Here is a 12,407-nt window from a genome sequence, read left to right as displayed (position 1 = left end):
AAAGCAGGACGATGGATGATGTCCAGAAACATAATATTTGTACTAATGTATCAACATCACAAACTTTTAGATCTTATAAGGAATTATGCTGGAGGGGGGAAGCATAACAGTTTGGTGGGGATATGGAAAGGGTCAATCCATGATACTTCTTGATGTGGCACCAATACAGTGTTCCACCAATGAATGACTTAATTTGAACAAAAGACTGAGTGTCAACACCAGCTCAAGATGCAGTCTGCATGATGGAATTTGAACTCCAAGCTATGAATTTAAAAAAAGTTTCTTATATGAATATATTAAAAAAATTTCAGAAAACATTGCATATCACAGTGATGGTATCAGGCACTTTGATGACTCAGTGCCTTGGATTTGTTGAGCCCTGTTGAGGAACATAATTTTTTCCAACAGGATGCGAGTATATTTGCAACTCAGCAGAAAGGACATGCAGTGGATTCCAGACCAGAGATCAGCACCAAAGTATTTGTGTGGGGACTGAATGATAAGGACCAGCTTGGAGGACTCAAAGGATCCAAAGTGAAGCTGCCTGTATATTCTGAGGCATTGTCTGCTCTCAAACCTGTTCTCATTGCAGGAGGATCAAAATCTCTCTTCATTGTTTCTCTTGAAGGAAAAGTAAGTATTCAAATGGGCCATGTCCTAGCTCAAGTGGTTAGTCGCTGGCTTCCCACCGCGGCGGCCTGGGTTCGATCCCAGGTCTGGTCAAGTGGAATTTGTGGTGGACAAAGTGGTGCTGGGGCAGGTTTTCTCCGAGTACTTCGGTTTCCCCTGCCAATCTTAATTCCACCAGTTGCTTCACAATGACCCTCACCCATCATCAGGGGCTGGTACAATAGGCCAGAAGTGGCCACAGTACAAGGGACTTAGTCCACACCACTAGCAATAAAAAAAAAGTATTCAAATTCGATTTCCTGTGTGAGATTTGAGATCCACAGAACAATAAATTGTAAAGCTATGGTATTCTGTGATGTGATGCTGTGTAGTCTGAAAGACAGGCACCAGCATTTCAGAAGAATATCCTGCCTCCATTTTCAGCATACATAAAGTGCCATTTTTTCTGCATTGAAAATGTAGGAAGGAAGTTCCTCCAGAACTATGCTACAGGATGTCACAATTCAGAAGACCGTAATCTTAAGTTATTTTCCTGCTTATGTACCAACCACCTCTTACATGACACTGTATCATACCTTTATTAATTTTTGATTAGTGAGCACAGTGCAGAATTTGAATGTTGCCCCATATGTACCAAATTTAATGTTGAGAATATTATATTTCAGCATCCTGGTGAATTAATATCTCACTCACTCACTTCTGTCTATAAGTGCAAACACAGCTTTTTATTTTAAATGTTATTTAAAATTCATAACCTGTCTTTAAATTGTCATCAGTACAAGGGACACATGCCTGACCTAGGTAAACCACGCACAGGGAACACAACATGAACACCGCAATGTACAAGTAACCTGAAGAAAGTATGAGCCTACATTCACAAATATGGCATGCAGTAACAGCATGTTAATAATGACATGCTTGCCCATGCAGTGTAGTGATTCCTTCAATTAATAGTTGCCTGATTATGCCTCATTAGGCCGAAACATGTAGCAACAAATGACATTTCAAAGACATTTTATTAATTTTAAATGTAATTTTAAGTGACATTTGAAATAAAAAGTTGTGTTTGCATTATTAGACAGAAGTGAGTGAGTTGAGAGTAAACTTGAGTAGTGGCCAGTAGAAGTTTCCATAACAATTTGTTTAGTCAAGGTAGAGTAATTTCTGGTTGGATGTCCTTGGGTGTGACCCCTCTGTAATCTGGTAGATATATACCAACATTCTTCTGCTCTCAAGATGAAGGTGGCAGCTTCCATCAAAATGTTGGTGTCCATCTACGAAATGACATGGCAAGCATCACATCCCAGAGGACAGCAAACTTAATGTTCACTTTACCAGATCCTCAACGTAACTTGAAGGAGGAGTCTGTACTTCCTTTCTCTCTTTAGCTATATTCATGTGGAGAAGGCACCAATGGTCGTTTGGGTCTTGGACACAATAATAATGTATCCGTGCCACGTCAGATCACTGCCCTTAGTCAGTATGTGGTCAAGAAAGTAGCAGTCCACTCTGGAGGTAAACATGCCATGGCGCTCACCTTGGATGGTAAAGTGAGTAACACTTATCTTATCATAGGTTAAATATAAGGATTTGTTCATGTTTACCATATCCGTATTGCATGCAAACTATGAGAGGCATAGCAGAAACTGTATTAAGAAACCTGATCTAGCTGGTACAATACTCGTACTGTGGCATGTATACCCATTGCTATGAAATAGGTGAATGAACATTAGGTTTAGGCAACAGATCAGTAAACACATTCCTACAGCAACCAATAGGAACACAACAATAGAGTTACTGTTGGAAATGGTGTTTTCTACTCAGTCCATGCAAAGTGGTTATAAGGAAGACAGTTGGGGTGATCCAATTAGTTGTCAGTTGACAGAAGTTTAGAGTCGAGTTCTGTATGGGAGGCTGTGAAGATGGAACCTGAGCACGTGAAGCTGAAGATTCTCCGCTGTTAGAAGCCGTTGCCAGGGAATGGCTGATGAAGGCACAATAGGCTGGAAGAAGGCTTGGCAGGTGCTGTGGTGACTTGTGAATTGTGGAGATTAGCAATAGCAGTTTATTTACTTGTAGTTCCAAGCAGTGTGTATAAGTGGTCAATAAATCCATTCGCCAATCCATACCCTGTCTATAGTCACACCCTAAATCATGATGGTTCATTAACATAGGCGACAGCAAATTCCTTCTACGGTGTGTTCAAAAAGTATCGAGCTTTCTTTTTTCCACGTAAACCAATGAAGTGCGGGAGACTCCCTTCGGTGGAGATGTGGAGGGGACATTCATGCGCAGTCGTGAACTTTTTCCCGCCCGCAGAAAGCGTCAGTCGCTGGGAGTTGGCCTATGAGTGAGGACATGTAGTGAGCGCTTGTCAGATTCCAGTAAGGTGTAAAATGACGGAACAACATGAGCAGCAATATTGCATCAAATTTTGCCAAAAGCTTGGCGATACCAAAGTGGAAACTATTTGCAAGCTTCAACAGGCTTTCGGGGACAATGCCATGAGCAACTCACAGATAAAGGAGTGGTACAACTGCTTCAAAGATGGCCACACATCAGTGCACAGCGAACTGCATTCAGGCAGACCCTCAACAAGCCGAAATGAGAATGTCATTGAGCAAGTGCAGACTTTGGTCATGGAGGACCATTGTATCACAGTCCGAGAACTTGCGAACGAGATAGGGGTAAGCATTGGATTGGTGCATTCAATTTTGACCGAGGATTTGGGCATGAGGAGAGTGTCCGCGAAATTTGTACCGAAACTGCGCATCTGATTCAGACTTTCGTCGCCAAACACAACGTCCCTGTGGTTCGTCAGGCTCTCTACTCCCCTGACATGGCTCCATGTGACTTTTAGCTATTTCCCAAGCTGAAAATGCCGCTGAAAGGAAACCGATTTGAGTCAAGAGAAGACATCATGCGGAATGTGACGGCCTGGCTGATCACCATTCCAAAAGATGCGTTCCAGAAGTGTTTCCAACAATGGCGGAAGCACTGGGAGAAGTGTGTGCATTACTAAGGAGACTACTTTGAAGGGGATTAGGGTTTTGTACCTCCAAATCAATAAATGTATTTCTGCCAACCAAAGGTTCAATACTTTTTGAACACACTACGTACATGTATCGTAAATAGGCCATAGTTACATTGTCCCATGTCTCTCATGGCTCACCCTTCAGATATCCTGCCTTATCTAGTTTGACACTACAGCCACACCTTTGCATTACAGAAGGAGCATGTCAGTATCATGACATTCTTGAATGAAACTTTATTTGTCTGTTGACTTGATGTTATAAGTTGGGATGTTTTCCTGTGGAAATATTTTCAGTCCACAGTTGTAATAGAAACACATTTTGTTATTCATTGGAGAGAATAATAGGTGTTCGTGCTTGAATGTGGTGGCCTCTTTTCAAACATCTTAAGTAAGGATAACACACCTCACAGTCTAAAATGAGATAGCAACCATGTTAACATGACACGCATGTGTGTATGTGTTCTGACTTGCTTAACAGATTATCATTACAAAATAATTATTTTTTTCTGGATTTGTTGTTATTTTGCATTTTATGTTTAAAATAAATTTAATATTATCCCAAATTTCTGTAACATCAAATTTGTGAGATCTATAGTCATGTTTCATAATTGCCATAAGGAAATAATTATGTAACATGGAGATGTACTGTATATACTGCCACTAGTTGATACAGTGAAATAAAAGAACCTAGTTTAATTAATTTTTTGATGGATAGAACAGAGGTGTGAAGAAAAGGTGCATGAACATTTTAAATATGGTGTTATTTATACAGTAAAATATATTCTTTATCAAATGGTTTCACAGTCTCACGTGCAGCACATCTTTCTATGAAACTTCCTAAAAGTTATTCACTTTAAAATTTTTAGACGTTATATAGATTCTAACTTATTAAAAGTTATCATTACTTGTTTTGACTTATAAGGTAATCATCAGGTGTTTTAAAATTATAAACAAGGAAACTGCTGTGCTTCCATATCTTGGTTTTTTGGTCATTACTATGTGGGCCCTTCTATGCGCATGTATATTTGTAACATGTGCAGATATCTTCTAAATATATATAATGGGACAGTCTACACAACAATAATTCTGAAAGAGACAGAGGTCGTCTTCAGGCATACAGGAATACTGATACTAGTTCTGAATTGCAGCATTGATCAATAAAAAAAGGTAAAGTTGTCGCTGTGCTTAACTAACTCAGCTCTATGTTTGTGATATCTTCTATTAGAATTTTGTATATTGTGTGTGTGTGTATTATGTGTGTTAGTGTATATTTGGTAACTTGTTGTGTACTTTCATGAAGTGGTGGGTTTTTCTGCATGTTGTGTTATGCAGTGCATCCCTCTTGTTAGTGTTTGTGGGTTTGATTGGTCCTCTCTATCTCCTGCGAAACCATTTGATACAAAATGAAGTGCAGCAGGATCCTGCAGTATAATATTAGACATATTCATCTCTGATATGTTGGGATTTTGGACTCTATCCATCGTCCTGGTTTTTAAGATAACAAATAAAAACACGACGTTTCGGAAACTGGATCTGTTTCCGTCCTCAGGTGAAGGAAAACACCTATTCAGTTGGGTCCCTTAGAAAGAGCTAGCCTCAATCACTGGACCTTAGAAAGAGCTAGCCTCAATCACTGGACCTTTCCTTAGAAAGAGCTAGCCTCAATCACTGGACCCAACTGAATAGGTGTTTTCCTTCACCTGAGGACGGAAACAGATCCAGTTTCCGAAACGTCGTGTTTTTATTTGTTATCTTAAAAACCAGGACGATGGATAAAGTCCAAAATCCCAACATATCAGTGTGTTATACACCATCGTCAGAATCCTATAGTAACTACTTATATTCATCTCTCTTTCCAGGTTTTCTCGTGGGGTGAGGGAGAAGATGGCAAGTTGGGGCACAACAGCCGACTGAGTCTTGACAAGCCGCGTTTGATTGAGAGTTTGAAGTCAAAACGTATCCGGGATATTGCCTGTGGAAGTTCCCACAGTGCAGCCATAACTTCTAATGGGGAGCTCTATACCTGGGGACTCGGGGAATATGGAAGGCTGGGCCATGGAGACAATGTAACTCAGTTAAAGCCGAAGCTGGTTAGTGCTGATGGCGCTGTAATGTAGGACAGAAGCCTTGCGAAGAGAAGCATAGTACTGATTTGTGAAATCTATTTGTTAGAGTGCACAACATATCTTATACTGTCAGGGACATATATCAAAATCAGTGAAGCCTCATATCTCTCTCACCATAAATTAAATTTCACAGAAAGAGCTCAGTATTGTGACAGGCTATGGGTTGAATGACCGCTGTTGGATTTTTGCCAAGGGCAAGAAATTTTCCTCTAATACACAGCATTCTTACTGGCCGTGAGGCTCACCCATCCACCTCTACAGTGGGTATCATGGGCTCATTCCCTCAATGGTAAGGCCACCAGGGCATGAAACTGAACACTCAGTTGAGTCCAGAGCTGAGGTCAAGAATGGTGGAGCTATACCTCCACTCTCCCATATGCCTTCATAGTGTAATACTTCATAATTAAGTACAGGTACAACTTTACATTTCACCTTTTAAAATATATGTTAATTTACAATCAGTAAACCTTGCAATTAAGAATTAATTCTTTCAATTTATATATCCTCATCATGAAATTTCATTTATACAGACTGAACATACTGAGTATCTTCTAGTATAGCAAGTAACCGTGCTATTAAAGGCCACTTCAGTATTCAGCATCCATTATCTTCAAGATTACATGAACATGTCACATTAATAAGTAGAGAGTATAAGATGTGTGCCGTATCAAAAGCTGCACTGAGTCTAAAACATCTTTGAGGGTGTTATCATGAAATAGTGAGGCATACCATTACACCATCATTACAGAGCAAGTAGATTGCATTTTCAATATGCAGTGGGAACTAAAGTCACCATGCTATAGTTCTCATTGCGCACAAGGTTACCTTGGCTGCCCTGCATATTGATAAACGTACAGAGTAAATTTTGTATTATCTTTGAGTGTTCTATGTTAAATCCACAGTAAGAAGCAGGAAACAGAAGGAGAAGAGTTGTAACGTTGTTACGCATGTTACATATATAAAATTGTATCAGTACTGATGTGGTTAGCAGGTGGTTAATTTTTTTCCTTTAAGCCAGACATCTGACATTATGAAGATTGCTTTCTTGTGGGACATGTCAGTGTGTAGTTTGGTTGATACATATGAACGTTTCAAAGGAATCTGCTGTCTCCATCTTCAGATTAGATAGTGGCATCAGGTTCCTTCAGAATGTTGCTGTCTGCCAGTTTACACAACATCCATCCCAGAAGAAAGTAATCTTCATAGTCACTGCTGTGGGAACCTTAATCTCATGGCGGGCGTTATCTAAGATTTTAGGTTCTTGCAAGGGCGAGTGTCAAGATATGGTCTTGTGGGATATGATGCCACCTAGTTTGGCAGATGTGTACCTTGAGGAGACATTATAATATCTTGCACTGTTGTTTGATGCTTGCAGGTGAAGTCATTGCTGGGTAACCGCATTGTTCAGGTTGCCTGTGGGAGCAGGGATGCCCAGACACTTGCCCTCTCAGATGAGGGATTGGTGTTCTCCTGGGGTGACGGAGACTTTGGGAAACTGGGTCGAGGTGGCAGCGAGGGTTGCAACACTCCACACAATATTGAGAGACTCAACAACATGGGAGTTTGCCAGATTGAGTGTGGGGCACAGTTTTCTCTTGCGCTCACAAAATATGGTCAGGTAACAATATTTATTTCTGATTTACTTAATGATGCTGTCAGTATATCTAACTATATAGGAGTGTTTTCCAGTCTTATTGTAACTGTGGCACACTCTGTTATAATTTTGAAATTGGAAGCATGTGGAGGGGGGAGGGTCTGAATGTTTTCTTCCCGGAATATTTTGAAAAAGAAAGGTGCACATGAAGCCATTTGAGCATAAGAAACCTTTTGGGTTGAATACTCTGGCTGAATTTATATACTGTAGCAATAGAAAGCCTACTAGTAAAACAGTAAAATGTGTAAATAAATCACATGGCACATGTGGCACACCAGTGTTCTGCAGCACACCCTTGGGGAACACTCCTTTATAGCATCAAATCATAGGTGATAAGTGAATAAAGAATTGGGAAAAATTTTGAATGAGTTAATGATGGCCTGATTAGAAATTCTGTCCCAGCATTTCCTAGAAGGACTGAGAGGAACAACAGATTTTAACTGTATATTTAAAGACTTTAGAGTGTAATGCACACTTTACTAGAGCTTTGTATTCCCTCAACAAGTTATTACGTTACAGGTTTGGACTTGGGGCAAGGGAGACTACTTCCGCTTGGGACATGGCATAGATCAGCATGTAAGGAAACCCACATTGGTTGAAGGATTGAGAGGCAAGAAGATCATTCATGTAGCAGTGGGCGCTCTCCACTGTCTCGCTGTCTCGGACACAGGCCAAGTATGTTCTGTAACTGTAAGTTAAGTGTCTCTGTGAATAAATGTATTACCTGCTAATAAACATTGTGTGTACCTCATGGTGTAGGTGTATGCATGGGGCGACAATGACCATGGACAGCAGGGCAATGGTACGACCATTGTGAATCGTAAACCAGCCCCTGTGCATGGTTTAGAGGACATTCATGTGAACCGTGTGGCATGTGGGTCCTCTCATTCCATTGCGTGGACTACGTTCAACATGCAGCCGCCCAACATGCATGAGCCAGTTCTCTTTGTCTCTTCAAACGACCCGCTTGGAGCTTCTACTCTAGGTAATGGAACATACAGCTTCTCTGATTCAGCCATACCCATCCTTCAGATATATTCAAATAATGGTATAATTCTCTGTTAGTGAAAATGAAATCATGATACTTCAGTGACTGTAGTGACTGTGGGCTGCGTGATCGGGGCTTGATTCCTGATGGGCAAGAGGGCTGTCTCTTCACATGTGTATCCAGACCAGCTTTGGGCCCCACCCAGCCTCCTGTCCAATGGGGTTCTTTCCCTGGAAGTAAAGCAGCTGCTCACCTTTATCTAGTGTCAAGGTTAACAATGCCTGGAGCTGTACCTCTACGCCTCATACACCTTCATGGTGTGGTACTTAATTAAGCACAGCACAGCTAAACTCTGACTCAAAGTTGTTGGCTTTTTCCAATCCTTTTTTTATAGTTTTCCTCATACTGTGCTGACTAGTTTGATATATAGTTTGTGTTATTAATGTGGCTCAGCATTATCATGTCTTATTCACACTGAGTGTTCTGCTAAGCATCTTGTCACATTCTCATTGATTGCTTCGTTCAGGAATGTTCAGCCCTGGTATGGCTACCTGAAGAGAAGGCTCCAAGGTTTGCACAGTTCCATATGGTCTTCTGAGTTGTGACCCCATGTAGGACTGAAGGTGAACACTGATGCTTCATGGCGGCACTAGTATACACGTGCAAGGCTACATGTTGTTACAACCCAGAAAGCTGTAAACTGAACATTCATCATAGTGCATGCCTGGAAGCTTGTAACTTCATATATTTATTTTTCTTCCTTCATGTCATTAGTGAGGTAAGCAGAGACTACTAATGAACATAATCACTATCAATATATTTATTGGAAGGTTGTGACAGGCAGCAGAATGCATCAGGCTGTGATCCTCATGTTCATCTTTATATTTATAACTGAAATACCCATATTTGTTTCAGGTATTTATGAAACTGGTTCTGAAGATAAAAGCCAAGCCCAACAAATGAACAACGCTGGCAGCCGATCTCCTCAGGTCTCCCTGTCTCGAATTATCTTGTCCCTGGAGTCGCATGTGTCCAAGCAGCAGGCATTGCAACATGTGCTGAACGCCCTTCAGATTCTTCATGCCAGAGAGGCTGTTGTGGCTGCACTTTCTAGCCATTCCAACATTGCAGGTTTCGCCTCAACAGGTAAGTCCCCAGCTCACAGTTACTCTATAATCTATTCTCCCTCTGCTTAATTAAGCAGTACACTGTGGGGCATTGCATTCATAACTTTTTCACTAGACAGAGGTGAATCATTAACTTCATGGTTTTGCCACTTTACCTTGAGGTAAAAAGTCCCTGATATGCATTGGGTAGGGTACTGGATAGCCCTCATAGCCTGTCTGGACATACTGGTTGCCCCTGCTTGGAGTCAAATACTAACTCCCTTGTTGTCCTGCCCAGTCACTCTACTGACTGAGCTGCCCTGGCCTTTGCCAACATTAAAGTAAGATATTTCTATGGGACATACTCACCTGTTACTAATAGGGCAGATATGAGCCGGGATAGCGCAATCAGTATAGTGACTGGCTATGAGCCGGACGACTCAGCGGTCGGAGTTTGAGCCCCAGTAGAGTAAAAAATGTTCTCTTCTCCACATCATCCACAGCACTGGGGCCCACCCAGCCTCCTATCCAATGGGTTCCAGGGGCTCTTTCCCCAGGAGTAAATTGGTAGGGGCATGAAGTTGACCACACACCTCCAGCTAGTGTTGTGGTAAAGAAAATGTGGATCTATACATCCACCCCATAGTGCTTAATTAGTTAAGCACAGGGGAGAACTTTATGAACTTGTAATACTGTCATCTCAGTACTGTGGCAAGTAGTTTCATCCGTTGTTACTCCTCTTTCAGGACCTGCAGTGAAGGTTCGCACTCCCGATACTCCCCCAGAAGGGCCGGCCAGTCGCAGTTCCTCTAACCCTCCCTATGAAGATGGAATAGAAATTGCCCAGGGTGGGGGAGAGGCACCAGCGTCTGTGGCAGAAGCTGTTGGGCTGGTGAGCAGAAGTTCAGCCAGAGGGATTCACTCTGTGTATCTGTTTGTGGCATGTTTGCAATGAAAAGTTGTCAAGAATCCTGTTAGCTGTATTATGTTCATCTGTTTCTCCACGTGTCTGTCCACACATATCTTCAGACCCACTGAACTGATATACATAAACTCTTATATTTGAGCATTTTAATAAAATTTCTCGACACAGTCCGTTTTCTTTAAATCAGACAGTAGTAACAGGCTTCTTGCAGGAAGAGCTACTTGTGTTTTTCCCTGAGCATCATTAGTGTAATATGCTAAATATCTATCAGAGCAAAGAACATTTTGAGCAGAAACTGTAGACAAAAATAAAACCCACATTGTATGCTCAGTACACATTTTTCCATAATTCCCACGGTTTTTGAGAAAATTAAACAAGAAAATGGAATGAACAGGCAAAAAGTGGTATGACCAGTTTTTTAAGCAGTTTGTACCACTGCCATTAATCTGAGATTTTTTCATAAGTTTAATGAGCTTTGTGTTGTGTGTGTTGATGAAGAGTTCCCACAGCACACCAGAAAGTGAACAGAGCCCAATGGCAGCATTCCCGTCTCTCTCGAGTTCTGTCAGTCTTTCCTCTAGAGCATCCAAGCTATCAACAAGTGCAATGAGTGTCATTGCTGCCACCATGACATCAAATGCTCAGGTAAATAAAGACTCTTGAGTGTTTACACTGCTTAGAATATACAAAACTATAATTTTGCCTGTGGTTCTGTATGGGTGTGAAACTTGGTCTCTGACATTGAGGGAGGAACACAGACTGAGGGTGTTTGAGAACAGGGTGTTGAGGGGAATATTTGGACTGAAGAGGGATGAAGTGACAGGAGGTTGGAGAAAACTGCATAATGAGGAGCTTCATAACTTTTACTCTTCTCCAAATATAATTAGAATGAACAAGTCAAGAAGGATGAGGTGAATAGGGCATGTAGCACGAATGGAGCAGAAAAGGAATGCATACAGGATATTGGTGGGAAACCCGGAAAGAAAGATGCCACTGGGAAGACCAAGGCGTAGGTGGGTGAACAATATTAAAATGGATCTTAGAGAGACAGGATGGGATGATATGGATTGTATTGATCTGGCTCAGGATAGGGACCAGTGGAGGGCTCTTGTGAACACGGTAATGAAACTTCAGGTTTCATAAAATGGTAGGAAATTCCTGAGTAGCTGCAGATTTGGCTTCTCCTCAAGAAGGGCTCAGCTCCATAAGTAGTAAGTAATGTTTACATTGCAAGGTTTATGTCATTTAAGAACGTGTTTGTATTGTGGACTAGGTTGCTTTTAGAAGTCCCATGTCTTCGTTTTCTTCACAGGTTGTTGGTCAAACTGAAGAAGCTGACCCAATGCATCCAAATCTGGATGATTTCACTGGTCTTTTGGATCAAGATGATGCATGTATGTTAGTGGACCTCCTCAAGTTGGCAGTAGCTGCCAGAGCTGGAGATGTAGCTAAGGAAACTATAGTCACCGTTTTAGTTGGTAAATGCACCTAGTGCGTCGTTACATGTGATAAACTCATTTCCATCATATTTATTGTCTTCCTGTTATTTTGTTTCCACTTCATATGGGTGATGTAGCACCAAGTCTTCTCCATCTATCGCTGTCTTTCCGAAGTTGCTGCTTCTCATCTTCCAGTCAGTTTCATGCCCTAAAACTTCTCTGGGGTATGCTGTGTGTTCATTCTTAAAACATGCCCCTACAGTCTTATTTTGTCATTTATTCACTTATTGTCCATTGCTTTTATCTTTAGAGTCCCTCAAATTTTTATGTCTGTAGTTTTCTTTGTGTTTGTTTTCTGGGATAGTTCAGTTAATATAGTGACTAGGCTGTGGGCTGGAAATCTGGGGTTCGACTCCCAAGAGGGGCAAGACGTTCTCTTCTTGTCCATTTGTCCATAGCATCCAGTCCAATTCTGGGGTCCACCCAGCCTCATATTCAATGGGGG

At 41.4% G+C, this 12,407-nt stretch overlaps 1 protein-coding gene across 1 annotated transcript in view; it reads left to right on the top strand.

Moving 5' to 3' along the window:
- LOC111867911 (E3 ubiquitin-protein ligase HERC2) overlaps positions 1–12,407 on the top strand; it is a 126,577-nt gene that overhangs the window by 80,543 nt on the left and 33,627 nt on the right. Inside the window, exons 51-60 of the mRNA XM_023858132.2 lie at positions 409–633; positions 2,019–2,180; positions 5,524–5,754; positions 7,166–7,408; positions 7,964–8,119; positions 8,204–8,429; positions 9,348–9,578; positions 10,285–10,430; positions 10,962–11,108; positions 11,776–11,941. Coding sequence (XP_023713900.1) covers positions 409–633; positions 2,019–2,180; positions 5,524–5,754; positions 7,166–7,408; positions 7,964–8,119; positions 8,204–8,429; positions 9,348–9,578; positions 10,285–10,430; positions 10,962–11,108; positions 11,776–11,941 — 1,933 coding nt within the window. The remainder of the gene's footprint in view (positions 1–408; positions 634–2,018; positions 2,181–5,523; positions 5,755–7,165; positions 7,409–7,963; positions 8,120–8,203; positions 8,430–9,347; positions 9,579–10,284; positions 10,431–10,961; positions 11,109–11,775; positions 11,942–12,407) is intronic.

Source organism: Cryptotermes secundus, unplaced genomic scaffold, assembly GCF_002891405.2.
Source record: "Cryptotermes secundus unplaced genomic scaffold, Csec_1.0 scaffold218, whole genome shotgun sequence".
Lineage (NCBI taxonomy): Eukaryota > Metazoa > Arthropoda > Insecta > Blattodea > Kalotermitidae > Cryptotermes > Cryptotermes secundus.
The sequence above is the reverse complement of the archived record's forward strand: the minus strand, read 5'-3'. Positions and strand labels throughout refer to the sequence as shown.